Source organism: Rhizophagus irregularis, chromosome 12 (assembly GCF_026210795.1).
Source record: "Rhizophagus irregularis chromosome 12, complete sequence".
NCBI lineage: Eukaryota > Fungi > Glomeromycota > Glomeromycetes > Glomerales > Glomeraceae > Rhizophagus > Rhizophagus irregularis.
Window position 1 is genome coordinate 5,118,934 of NC_089440.1, and position 14,066 is coordinate 5,132,999.

Genomic DNA, 14,066 nt, shown 5'->3' on the forward strand with positions numbered 1-14,066 from the left:
TTTATCCCACTTCAAAAAAGTTATCAAAACAGAAAAACATCAGAGCTTAATATTTTTTCTGCAGATAAGCTTAAGATATGGAAAGTAGAAATTTCTGATGATTGCAATTATACTGTTATAGCTAATAGTAATAAAATCTCACAATAATATTTCTTCATGTAGATGGCTGAATTTGATAAAAATAGATAAGGTAAATTAAAGAATATATTAAAATGGACTAATACTGTTATAAGTATTTGTCTCGGCATTGTGGTATTGTTTATATGTTTAGAAAAATTAACTGAAACTAATTTTGTTTTATTGTGATAACAAAAAAGTGTATTGACTACACTTCATGTACAATTATCAGTTGTTTCATCCATAATTATAGCTACTGGCTTTGAATCAAAAAGTAACCTAAGTGGTTGATAATGTTTATTAAAAACGTCAAATAAATAAGAGTTAAAGTTTGAGAAATAAAATCACCATTCTTAACTTAAAAAATGGAAGTAAACAATTGACTTTTTCAAGAGGAATGTCTGCTATTGCAAATGCTTCTATAAGGTTTTCAATAAGTATTTTTTTTAATTTAGTAGAAAAAAAGCAAGTTGCTGTTGATCCTTATAAAAATGTATTGTGCAGATATGAATGGAATTAGCTTTTAATATTGATTCTACTAAATCCAGTATACTAATTCTTGTTCTATGCAACAAAAAAACTTTAAATGGCACTTCAGACTTAATAACGGATTCCGTTTCCTAGTAACAAGAACTGAAAGGAGTAAAAGATCAATAAAAAAGTTTATAATTACCGAAAATGCCGTCCGGATCATGTGCTCAGATCATGTGTAACCTGTTATTTTGTCACACGGATACCGAGATGAAATCTTGTCTCTTTGTCTCTGATAACTCGTGAAAGTTACGTATTGTTAACTATACTAAAGCAGCAAAGGAACAGCGTGGCTTTAAATTTCGGGATCTAAAGCAGGTTCTGTTTCCTAATTTTATAATTGACATCTTTGAAGACACTATTGGTATAATTATTTCATATCTTTTTACACGCTACCCAAATAATGAATTACCGAGAAAAAGGCAATAAAGCATTTGTTGACAAAGAATTCGAGACTGCAAGGCAAGAATATACTAAAGGGATTGAAGTTACACCCGAAGACCCGCGATTATGGTCAAACCGTGCGCAAACCTTTATTAAACTTGAGTATCCCGAACTTGCGGTAGTCGATGCCGCTTATGCTTGCTCTCTCCTCGAACCAAAGATCATTAGTGGCAAATATGAGAACGCTGATCTGGCGTTACTTTGTAAAAGTAGATGGAGAGAAGCAGAGGCATTGGCGAAGTGCAATGGATTCGATTTAGCAGCAAGTGCGTTGGAGAGGCTATTTCAAATTGCTTATAGACGACCAGTAGCAGGTGTTGATTGGAATGCGTTAGAATGTGAAAAGGATCGTTACCTTAAAGAACATTACCAAAATACGATGCTTTTGAATAATTTGGGCTCGGATCGTTACATATTGGTCGAACAAGTTGGAAAAATTTGTAAGTTTCCAAGTCGTGGAGCCTACCCTTGGGACATTCGTAGTCAAGAGCGTTGCACCCCAGAGAGTTCCGCTTTTGTTCAGAAGCTCTTGGATAAAATCTCCGGAAAGAACATCAAAATGTCACTAGTTAGTTTTCCTGGTGCTTCACAACCACAAGAATTCGGTATAATAGCAACAAAGAATATAAAAAGAGGAATCATCTTGCTTGATGAAAAACCACTTATTTCAGTTCACTCTCCTGGTCAATTGCAATGCGATTTTTGCAACAAATCAACTAGTTCGAAAAGTTTCTCGTGTCCGAAAGCGAATTGTTCCGAAATCTTTTGTAGTGATGATTGTTTTGACAAATCTTGGAAGTTATATCATCGTGCTATCTGCGGGAAAAATCTTGATTTATTGTATGCAATAGTGAACAAAGAAAGTAAAAACTCCGGCATTTCTCTTTTAGTTGTTTTCAAAATCTTTGCTATTGCCAAACAACGAAATATTTGTCCCTTGGACATTGAAGAGATCAAACACCTTTTCCCCTTCCAACATTCGACTTCGTGGTTCCAGCACGGCCTTATGGCTATCGACTTCTACATTGAATTAATGAAATTATTGGAGATCCCCATTTTTGATTCACGATACGAATCATGGATCTATCTAACAATTTATAGGAAGCTCAAACCCAATTCTGTTTTTTTTAATCCTTTGACATCAACGGGACAATTATACCCCATAATCTCTCTTTTCAATCATGATTGCAATCCAAATGCCCGTTGTTCGGACGATACATCCAAATCAATTCAACGCGGAGAACCATTTCCGTTCGCCCCGATTTTGTCAACGCGAGTCGAAGCAGCCCGTAATATCAAAAAAGGAGAACAAGTATTTATTAATTACACGTTAGGGCATGACTTTAGTGTCTTGTCAGTTGTTAGCAATACTGTAAAATCTTCCGGTAGTACTAAGAAAACCCGTCAACTTCTCGAGACAACTTATGGGTTCCGTTGCAAGTGTAGTATGTGTGACTCTTCATCCAATTGAAAATTGGTATATACTGTACATATTTAAAAAACGGTGTTACGACAGAGTTATTGAAATTTATTTCTATTTTATTCATTATTTTATAAATAAAATTATGTAAGTACATTTATTTTATTATAACCTCATAAATAATAAAAAATTTTCGAAACCATCTTTTTCACGTCCCAGAAAGAAATCTGTTCTAATGGAAAGTAAAAGCATCAGAGTAATATTATTTCTTTGGGATTTTTAAACCATTTCGTTACTTTCTTGATTACTTTTAAAAATATAATACTAGAGAAATGGATGATGTAATTACAGAGGGCAATTGCGGACACTTTTCAAAGTGAAAAAATTTATATATAATGAAAATAAAAAATTTTAGTTAAATACATTTATTATATCTTTAGTTATTAATAAACTCTATTTCTGTTTGTCACAATAACGCTTTAATTCTGAGATATACTATTAATCAACATTTTGTAAGAATATCTTTGCTTTTTTTAATGTATCTTAATCAAGAAATTAAACAAAACATGCAAACATATTATAATATTGTACAAAATTATGGTATATATATATATATTATACAATGTAAAAACTACTTTTTAGTATTATTAGAGGCAAAAGTTATTGATCCCAAATCAGGAACCATCTAGGCTATTCTAAAAGAATCTAGATAGTTTCCAATTTTTTTTTATTTATTTTTGCAGGGTTATATTAAAGCTAACCCTGTAAAAAATCTGATCCATATTTTATCTTTCCATGCTTTTTCTGTAAATGTATCATTTTCATGGAATTAATAACCTCAAATCATGGAAATTTTCATCTCATTAACACAGATATTCGTAAATGTATCATTTCACAGAATTTTTATGGAAGATACAGAGAAATAATGGAAATATTCAGATAAAAATTTTTTATAGGGTAATCCTAATCAATTAAATATACATACTAAAGCTAACTCTAATCAATTAAATATATATATTAAAGCTAATCCTAATCAATTAAATATACACTACTTGAATAAAAGTAGTAGGAATTTGTCATATTTTATTAATTACTCAAAAACATATATATTAATAATACTTGAAATTTTAATATATAATAATATAGATACTAATAAAGAATATATATTCAAAATTTCATAATTCTAGCATTCATACAACTATGTTAATTAAAAAAAGAAATTTAGTAATTAGCAACAGTATTATTGTTTATAAAATTTAATTTTCTTTCAATTTTTTTATAATTCATATAAAAACAAAAACTAGAAATAAGAAATTTGATGTATATATATTAATTAAGAATCTGTACTGCCACTAAGGTTGCTGAAGAAATTAGGGGGTTTTGGCAAGTTGGCAAAATGCTGAAATAGCGAAACTTTGCCAAAACTATATGAAAGTCTTATTAAAAAGTTAGCGAAACTCTAGAAAAAAGCGAAACCTAACAAAACTTATTATAAATGCCAAAACTGCCAAAACCTTGCTGAAACTATAATAAAACTATAGTAAAATCTTGGAGAAACTAATCGTAAAATTTTGGAGAGGTTTAGGCAACCTTAACTGCCACATATTAAAATTTCTGGTATTATTATTATATAATTCCAAATAAACTGATAGTATCAGACTATTTGTTTATTTTTATTATATAATATATAAATAATTATTAAAATTTCTTTCTGAGTTTTCATAGTTGTATAAATGCTAGAATAATGAAATTTTGAATATATATTCAGTATTGTCTATATCATCACATATAAAAATTTTAGGTATTATTATTATGTACATTTTCAAGTAATTAATAAAATATGAATTCTCACTACTTTTGTTCAAGTAGTGTATATATTAAAGCTAATCCTAATCAATTAAATATTCATACTAAAACTAATCAATTAAATATATATACTAAAACAGAATTCTGAACAATACATGAAAAGGTAATAATACAGAGTTTATGTCAAAAATATATATATCATTTTCTTTTTAGATAATTCTGACTAGCATTACATATATAATGCAGCTTTAAAGAGATGTATAGAGCTATTAGTAAATTTGTGCTGATCTCTTATTACTTATTTATATATTACTCAGAGATTCTATTAAAACTAACCTAACATATACATATATATTTTACAGAAACTTTAAGTTCTCAAGCGATATTATTTTGATATTATTTTGATATTGATTTAATATCAATTTAATATCAATGTGATATTAAAATAAAATATTATCACTTTAATATTAAAATGATATTGAAATAGTATCAAATAATATCAAAATGATAATAAAAATAATATTGAAATAACATATTTAAGTTAAAAAAAAAAATTTTTTTTTATACAATATTTTTTTATACAATAAAGTTTTTTTTTTTAACTTAAAAATGTCATTTCAATGTCATTTCTATTATCATTTTGATATCATTTCAATATTAATTTAATATCGAAATAATATTGAAATGATAATACTTTATTTTGATATTGCATCGATATTAAATTGATATTAAAATAATATCGAAATGCATATTCACCGATCTGCAGAATTAACAAAATTCATCTAAATTAAGGAATTTGACAATAATTTAATAAAAAATTAGGTAAATTAAGTTTCGCAAAAATGATCACACTTGTGCTATATAATCATATGACAGATATCAAGAAATTACTTCAACAAAAAGTAGTGTTTAAAAAAATTTTTTCTTTTGTAAACTCTCTATTAAACTCCCCATTAACTTCTCCATCAACTTTTCAACCAGTTTTTACATCAAGTAAGTTGAGAATTTTTGCAAATATATTAGTAATTATAAATCTTTTAATAAATAAATAACTCTAAATATTAATAATGATGTTTTAGCGAATTTAGATTATGTATTGATTAGTTGTTTAATTAAAATCTATTTGATTTATTATTAATTATTTTTCAGTTAATTTTTTTTCGTTAAATCATTAAATATTCTGGATTTTGTAAAGTTTTTCTTTTTATTTTTTTAATAAACTAACTTTATAATATTTTTTCCTTTTTTTTCTAGAAACTCCTTCTACTAGTTTTGGGTTAAAGAGGTAAATATTTTGGGAGAGATCTTAAAAGTTTTTTTTATATATTTTTTGACATTTTTTCTTACGTAAGAATGGGTTTTGATCGATTTTAATCGGTACTGCACCACATAACTGATGATCAGCAAATTCCACGAATTAGCAGATATAGATATCAAAACAATACCATTAAGATAAATTTAATGATATCGATTCTATATTGATTAAAAATGTTAAGTTTTTGTAAAGTACTTAATTATAAATAACTAAATATATAAACTCTTTGCAATAAAAAAGGAAAAAATTACCAGAAAAATTAAATTTATATTTATATATTAAAAATACTTCAAATATTGTAATTTATTCAGAATTAAATATATTAAATTACATAATTCTAATATATAATTAATATTAACCACAATTAGATTACTTCCTAATCTTATTTTCTTATAAATTCAAAAATAAAAAAAATAATAATTGAATAAAAAGGTATTATGATTAAAGATTTTGTTTTTATTACATCTATAAATAGGAATTGGAACCAGTTAAAATAGTTAACTGATTAAGACTTCTCAAAAAATAGTTAATGGATTAATTTAATTAATTAAATTAATCGACTAATTAATTAGCTAACTTAATTGGTTAAAATACAGATCATATTAAATTAGTAATTCCTAGTCAACTTCTAACTTTAATTTTACTAGCATTAACTTTAATTTTGCCTATTCTTTTAAAGCATGAGTCAATAATAAATCTGTAATGATGTCAATTTTATATTTCATGACATATTTATAATTTAACATTATTTATATTAAAATATTCTAAAGTTATAACCTTGATTTATGCAGAAATCAATAATATATGATTGGATATGTTAAATAAAAAAAATGCAAAAATTTGAATACAGCAGTGGTCATCAGAATTAGAATGAAATTTCAAATAGAACTAAAAATATAATTATGCTGATACTGATGACTACTGTATGACTTAGTAATAAGTAATTACAATATAATACTGTATGTAATTTGTTACTAATGTATATATTTTAATATAAAGATTTACTAGTGATTATTCTTAAATAATACTATTTAGTTAAAAACACAAAAATTTATCTTTAAACACATGTTAAAATACAAAAAATAGGCCTCTAAACATATGTTAAAATATAAAATTTATATATTAACTTGTTATTAACCAGTTAGCTTCATTACAAATTAACTGGTTAATTAATTGATTAATTAATTGACTATTAACTAGTTAGACGCTTTAATTAACTGGTTATAATCAGTTAAGCTTTTTTTTGACAGTTTCAATCTTTATTTATAAAGTATCATAATATTACATCTTTATATAAAAATCAAAAACAGTATTCTAAAGAATTTTTAGAATTCAAGATAGAGTTTTTCTTTAGCTGGCCTAAATAAAAAACAAAAACGAAGGTTACACAAGATGATAAACAATAGAGTTACACACGGAGAAAGACTGAAAGGAAGAGAACTATGCCAAGTCCCGAGCATTCTTCTCAAAAATAATCAGAACAACAACGCATCGTCTTCCATACAGCACGCGAGTAATGAACAATCACAACAAATACAAAACAAACATAGGACAAATAGTAGCACAAATACAGGAAATACACACCCAGAAATAACTGAATTAGCGTATGAAAAGGGAATTTCTAAAAAGATCCAGACAATTTAGAGGAAATAGTTGAGTCTTTGACAAACGAAGAAAACATTAATGTATTCTTAGCAAGACAAAGATTAAGATTTACTAAAGAGAATCTAAATAATCAAAAGACAAAGGATTCGATGTATTTAGATTTGCATATAGCAGCACATAATATAGATGGGATAGCTAGTACTCCATCTATACAAAAACTTCACAATCTGTTGGAATTTATCGAAGAAAATAACATCGATATTATGGCTATATCAGAAACTAATATAGACTATCGACAGGAATACTTTATAAATCAGGATATTAAGTCAAAGGTTTACTCGATAATATTCAGTGAACGAGATCAAAAAACCAAAGGATCAGGAACGGCACTTGTGATCCATAACAGATGGATGAAACATTACTATGCAGTAGAACGTATATCTCCATATATCATAATAGTTAAATTTTTATTTATACAGAGAGAAATATGGATCTGGTCGATATATGCCGCTCCTAACAATCAAGATATGAGGAAAAACTTGATTGACGAATTGAAAATGGCTATAGAGGGACATAACTGATCAATTCACAACACTGTAGTATTACACGTTGTATTAGGTGACTTTAACGATACAATTGACAATAAAATAGACCGCTCGCCTAGTACTGAACAACCAGGATCACAATTTCTGATACAGTTAGCGCAACTGGGACTTTATGACGTTTGCCGAGCTCTTTATCCGGATACAGAGCTATTTACATATGAGAAGTGGGATAAAAATAAAGATAAGTCAAGACCTATCTTGAGATCAAGAATTGATCAAATCTGGATTACACACGAGGCCGATATTATTCCAGTAGAATTCTCGGTGCACTCATCACAGATGATCACAAATAGCCATCATAGCATTATTTCAACAACGATAAATATATTAGGATTTATTAAGAATAACTTCCGGCATTGTGTCCCAGATCAGATATGGGATTTAAATGTAGACGATAGACATCAGAATAATCGTATAGTGGACATCAGTAAAATAAATAATTTACAATGGGAGAATTTTACCGAAACACTAGACAGAGAAATAGAGGTATGGAACTTTCAACAATTAATCAATGAATTCAATCATGAAATACAATTGGGATATGAAATGAACAATGATGAAGAAAAAATAAGATGTAGATTTAATGAGCTTTGGAATAATATTATGAGTGCAATATCAATAGCGGTGAATATAGAGCTGCCTATGAAGATAGTTAAATATCCGGGAAGCCGCAATATAAAACATAAATTATCATTCATAGATAAAACTATGCAATACACCACTAAACTGGGAAGTTTAATGAGGAAAATAAACAAAGATCAAGATTTCATAGACAATAAAAATGACCAATGGATAAATTTTTGGTTAAATAGACTCAATAAATACAACAAAGATTACAACAGGAAAGAGTATGATAAATTTATTAATAATCATAAGGAACTTACGATTCCTACACATGGTCTTTTCAGTGACACATGGATTAAGAATACTGGTAAAAAAATGGTCTATCCTACACATATCCTACACATATCTTACATATATCGGGTACTCAAAATGTAGAAAATCATACACAAATAATACACATATCATACACATATCGCACTTATATATATAGTATACCTATCATGGCACCTGATATATATATATATATATATTAGTATTCCCGATATGTGTATGATATGTGTATTATTTGTGTATGATTTTCTACATTTTGAGTACCCAATATGTATAAGATATGTGTAGGATAAATCATTTTTTTACCAGTGGAATGCTAAAGAAGTGGTTAAAAAGAGAGTCAAAATAGATAAAAACTATTTACAAGCACAACGGCTACGTAAGATCCAAGATAGCATAGAAAATCGGTGCAACATAATACATTCAGATATTCCTAAATGGTTATACTTCACACAAGACAACGTTAAGGAACACATTATCATTGATAGAGTAGTAATTTCTAATGAGAATGAAGGTGTTAGATTAGCTATTGATCCTGATACAATTAGAACTCATGCAAAAGATACTTTTGCAGGAATTTTACGAAAACGCAATACTAAGTCAATAGAACAGGACGTTTTCTGGAGTAATATATATAGGCCGAAAGGGGAATTCACTGAATGTATGGCTAATCTAATGGACGAGATAACAATAGGAGAATGGCACCAAACACTTGAACTTGTAAATACGAATTCAGCGCCAGATCCTTCAGGCATTGGATATGCTATAATCAAACATTTCTCAGACAAATCTAGTTATATTTTATTAAAATTCATTAATCTGTCCTTGAAATTAGGAGTTGTGCCAGACCAGTGGAAGCAGTCACTTATCCACCTGATTCCAAAACCACAAAAATTCAACTATATTTTGGCCAACACACGTCCCATAGCATTATTAGATAATATCAGGAAATGCGTCACCAAAGTATTAACAAATCGGCTAAGTGCAATTTTGACATCTAATAAAGTTTTACGCAGATTAAATTTTTGCGGTCTCAAAGGGGAAGACACAGCAATACCGTTACGATTGATGAATGATATAATTGAAGATGCAAGGGAGAATGGAAAGGAACTTTGGGTGGTAACTCAAGATATGATGAAAGCTTATGATTCAGTTAGCTTAGAAAGTCTACAATTAGCATTAAGAAGGCTAGACATACCAGAGAAATTTGTCATATGGATTACAGGTCTATTCAAGAATAGACAAATGAACGTAATAACAGCTTTCGGCCCTAGCCCAACTTTCATAGGAGGAGATGGTATTGATTAGGGGGATGCGATCTCACCTCTCCTATGGAGAATCTTTTACGATCTATTGCTTGTAGCTATTCAACAAGCGTGTAATCATCAACAAGGGTATGAAATGGTGAATACATGACCTATGAATATTCAAGATCGATCAACATGGCAACAATTTAGATTAAGAGTACCAGTTATAGCTTATATGGATGATACGAGCTATCTGAATAGTTCAGGTGATAAAATTCAGGCATCGATCAATATAGCTACACAGTTCTATCAATATCATGATGTAGATATAAATAGGAAGAAGTCTGAACTGATGGTTATTAATCCTAAATTACCTAGAGATGATCTATATATTATTATTGAACGTGATAAATCAAAAGTTCAAGCTACAGATAAAAAAATACGTTATTTAGGATGTTATTTCTCTTCTTCCAATTCAAGAAAAAGATCAATCAAAAGAATTAAGGATATAATTGAAAAATTTTTGAACCCTATCAGACGAAAACGTAATACAGTAGGACACATTGCATATCTTATTAATCATGTTCTCATTCCAAGAGTAGTATATGTAGCCCAATTAATGACATTATCAGGAAAATGAATGGAATCTCTTATTTACTCCAGTAATCAAGTTAGTTAAGCAAATATGTGGATTACCTAGAAGTTATCCAATATCGGCATTATATCATCAATACATTTTAGGAATTAATAATCCATGGGATCAAATATGCGCAAATCAGATTACTTCCTTTACATATTTAATAAATAGTAATTCACTGGCATCTAGATCCATAATGATAAGATGTAGAGCTGCGCAACTACGTTTGGCTATACATGATAACATTTTTGAACATGAATCAGAATCATTATTTTTAGGTCATCAAGAAGCCAAATCTAATTTAAGTTTACATAATATTATTATAGCCCGAAAGCTAAATATTGTTATACAACAAGACTATATAAATAGGACAACATGGGCTATCAGCGGTGGGAATATACCTACTAGAGAAATATTTATAACATATAAATGTCTTAATCTATTACGAAAAATTGGAACTGCAAATTCATACCCCTTATATATGCTAGTCAATTAATATTACCTTTTGGACACACTATGAGTTGGGCATGTTATCATTTTATTGCAGGATTATCAGCTAAAGGACGCATAGCCAAATGGTTTCAGCTGTTAACCCAATAGATCAAGGGAATATCAATAATAGAAATATCCAGATTTTCCACATTTAATTTACTGGATAATATATTACAGCCAGTATCAGAAGATAAACGAAAACACACGTATGTGATAATAAAAGATAAAAATAATAAATTATCAATAGGACTTGTAAAGAAAAGGACACATATACAGAAAAATGGGGAGAAAATTGATTGCTTAATTATAGAAGTATGCAATATTAAAATATATTCAGATAACTCTCAAAAAGCAATTATTCAGAAACAGGAATGTCCAAAGATTATTACAATAGCTCAACATAATGCATTAGTTTTACCAATTTTTATTCAATTATCAACAGGCGCAATTACACATATTGACTGGTATTATATGGTAGATTCAGTAAATAGAGATGAAAATATTACAACAAATATTAATATACAACAAATGGAAAAAACACCTACAATTGAATTGAATGGAGATAATTTAGGATCATGGATCAATCGCTGGATAGAACAAGATACACTTAGACAAGAACTTACAAATATACGATATCGGTTAAGATCATTGAAGAACATCGAATATTATACAGATGGATCACTAGTTAATCGAATTATAGATACCAATAATCAGTTACATAATATGGCAGAGAATACTATTGTAAATTTAGGGGCAGCATTAGGAGCTACTTGCTAATAAATCGTCTCCGGGCAAAATTTCAGATTTACTAGTAATTTTACCAACCTTTCTTATCTCATAATTTTACCATATATATATAGTGACCTTTTAAAATTATATTAAATTTTACCTTAGATTTTCAGAGACCTAAATTTTTTTAAATATTAAATAAACAAAATATTTTATAATCATTACAATAAATTTTAAAAATTTTTTTATTTTTACTAAGTTTAATTCTTATTCTTTAAAGATAAATAACTTTTATTAGTAAAAAAAGTACTTTGAATTACAAAAATACTATAAAAAAAATCTTAAAGACACACATCTTTAACTTTACTTTGAAACTATTATTCACTTACTTTCTTTAAAAAAATCTAATTAATTTTTTTTAAAAAAAATAAATTCATAATTGGTATTATTATGAAAAAATGCTCGTACCCCATAAGTATTAATCCAACTGCTATGAAAATATTTATCTAAATATTTTCGACCTTGCCGAACAACTTTACTTAAGCATGAAAAAGTGATTTCATTTGACCAAAGTGCCCAAATTACGCCCTATAATCACTGATCGGGAAAATAAAAAAAAATTAAAAGTGCGAAAATTGCTCGTATTCCGTAAATATTAAACTGATTCTTATGAAAATTAATATTCAGGTAGTTTCGATCTCGCCGAACAATATTACTTAAGCTTAAAAAGGTGATTTCATTTGACTAAAATGCCCAAATTACGCTCCGAATTTAATAAACAAAAAACATAAATTTTAAGTTAATATTAAAATAAAAAAATGCTCGTATGCAATAAATATTACTCCAACTGCTATAAAAATTCAAATATAAGTAGTTCGACCTTACTAAACAACTTTCTTAGATAGTAAAATATGATTTGATTTAACCAAAGTACTGAAATTAAATTCTGAAGTTGCTAATTGCTGTACTTTAATTTTTATATTTTAAAAGCTAATTTTTGTAATAATTTTCAAAAAGATAGTGCTAATGCAAATAAAATTAAAAATATCAAATGGTTTTTACAAGTATAAAGAAGAGAATAAATTTTTTATTTTGAGAAAAAATTATAAAACGTATATTACCAAATATTGTAATAATTGTTGTACAATATTTCAAATTAGTATATATAAGGTAAATATTAAATTTTATATACAATTTTACCTTATTATTTACCGAAACATTTGTAAACTTATATTTGATTTTACCTTATAAAACCGGAAACCTATTTTAACTTTACCTTACATATCCGGAGGCCTTTATTTCGTCATATATATAATTTTACCTTTATCTATTAAGAGACCTAAAATTTTTTTTTAATATAAATTTTACCTTATATTTTCGGAGACCTCTATTAGAAGTAAGCGGGGTCCTGCAGCATTTTATACAAATAATAAAGAAGGAGAATATTCAGTATATTTAAGTCTATCCTTCTGGCCATCATCAACAAGGGCAGAAATAGTAGCTATTTTCTTGGTATTACTAACAGCACCAGAAAATTCTAATAATATATATACGTATAGCTTAGGTCGCTATTAATTCAATTAACTCAGCTTTTGATTCAACAACTAGAAAATGGTTAAAAAAAACTAATAACTTGATCATTATTAAAATAATTATGCTAATCAGAGAGGCATCAATAAACATAAAGCTGGTTAAAATAAAGGGACATAGTGGCATTATAGGCAACGATATAGCTGACAAATTGGCAAAAAAAGGACAATGTGGAAATAATTTTTTTAGAAATAATGTAGATTTTATTGATAATATACTATCCTATTTTCCTGTTTTCATAGATAATCCTATTGAAGTTAATATTAGGCGATTTATTTTGAAAATATTAGCTACATATGAAGCTACTAAATGGTCACTACTAAAAAATAATCAGGAATTATGTTATACAAATATTAATCAGATAGACTGGAAAATTACTTGGCTTATTTTCCATTATTGCAAAGGGTTTCACTGCACTAGTATGCAAACTAACTATTTGTGGACTTTTATAGCAAAACTATTTCAAAATAAAATTCGTCCTTTAGGATCCATTAGCATTAAGAAAGCCAAAACTTTATAAGAAAATGAAATGTGTTATGAACTGTAACAAGGAGGAAAATTGGAATCACTTATTTGAATGCCAAGCATATGAATTGATTTGGCAAAAAATTTTGGAGATTACAACAGAAGAATC

The 14,066-nt window shown here is 27.7% G+C and overlaps 1 protein-coding gene across 1 annotated transcript; it reads left to right on the forward strand.

The window, feature by feature from the left end:
- Positions 1 to 876: 876 nt before the first annotated feature.
- On the forward strand, positions 877 to 2,993 carry OCT59_004633 (uncharacterized protein). The gene has a single exon (XM_025322904.2). The coding sequence runs from the start codon at positions 1,052 to 1,054 to the stop codon at positions 2,561 to 2,563; it is 1,512 nt and encodes a 503-aa protein (XP_025165042.1). The 5' UTR covers positions 877 to 1,051; the 3' UTR covers positions 2,564 to 2,993.
- Positions 2,994 to 14,066: the final 11,073 nt, after the last annotated feature.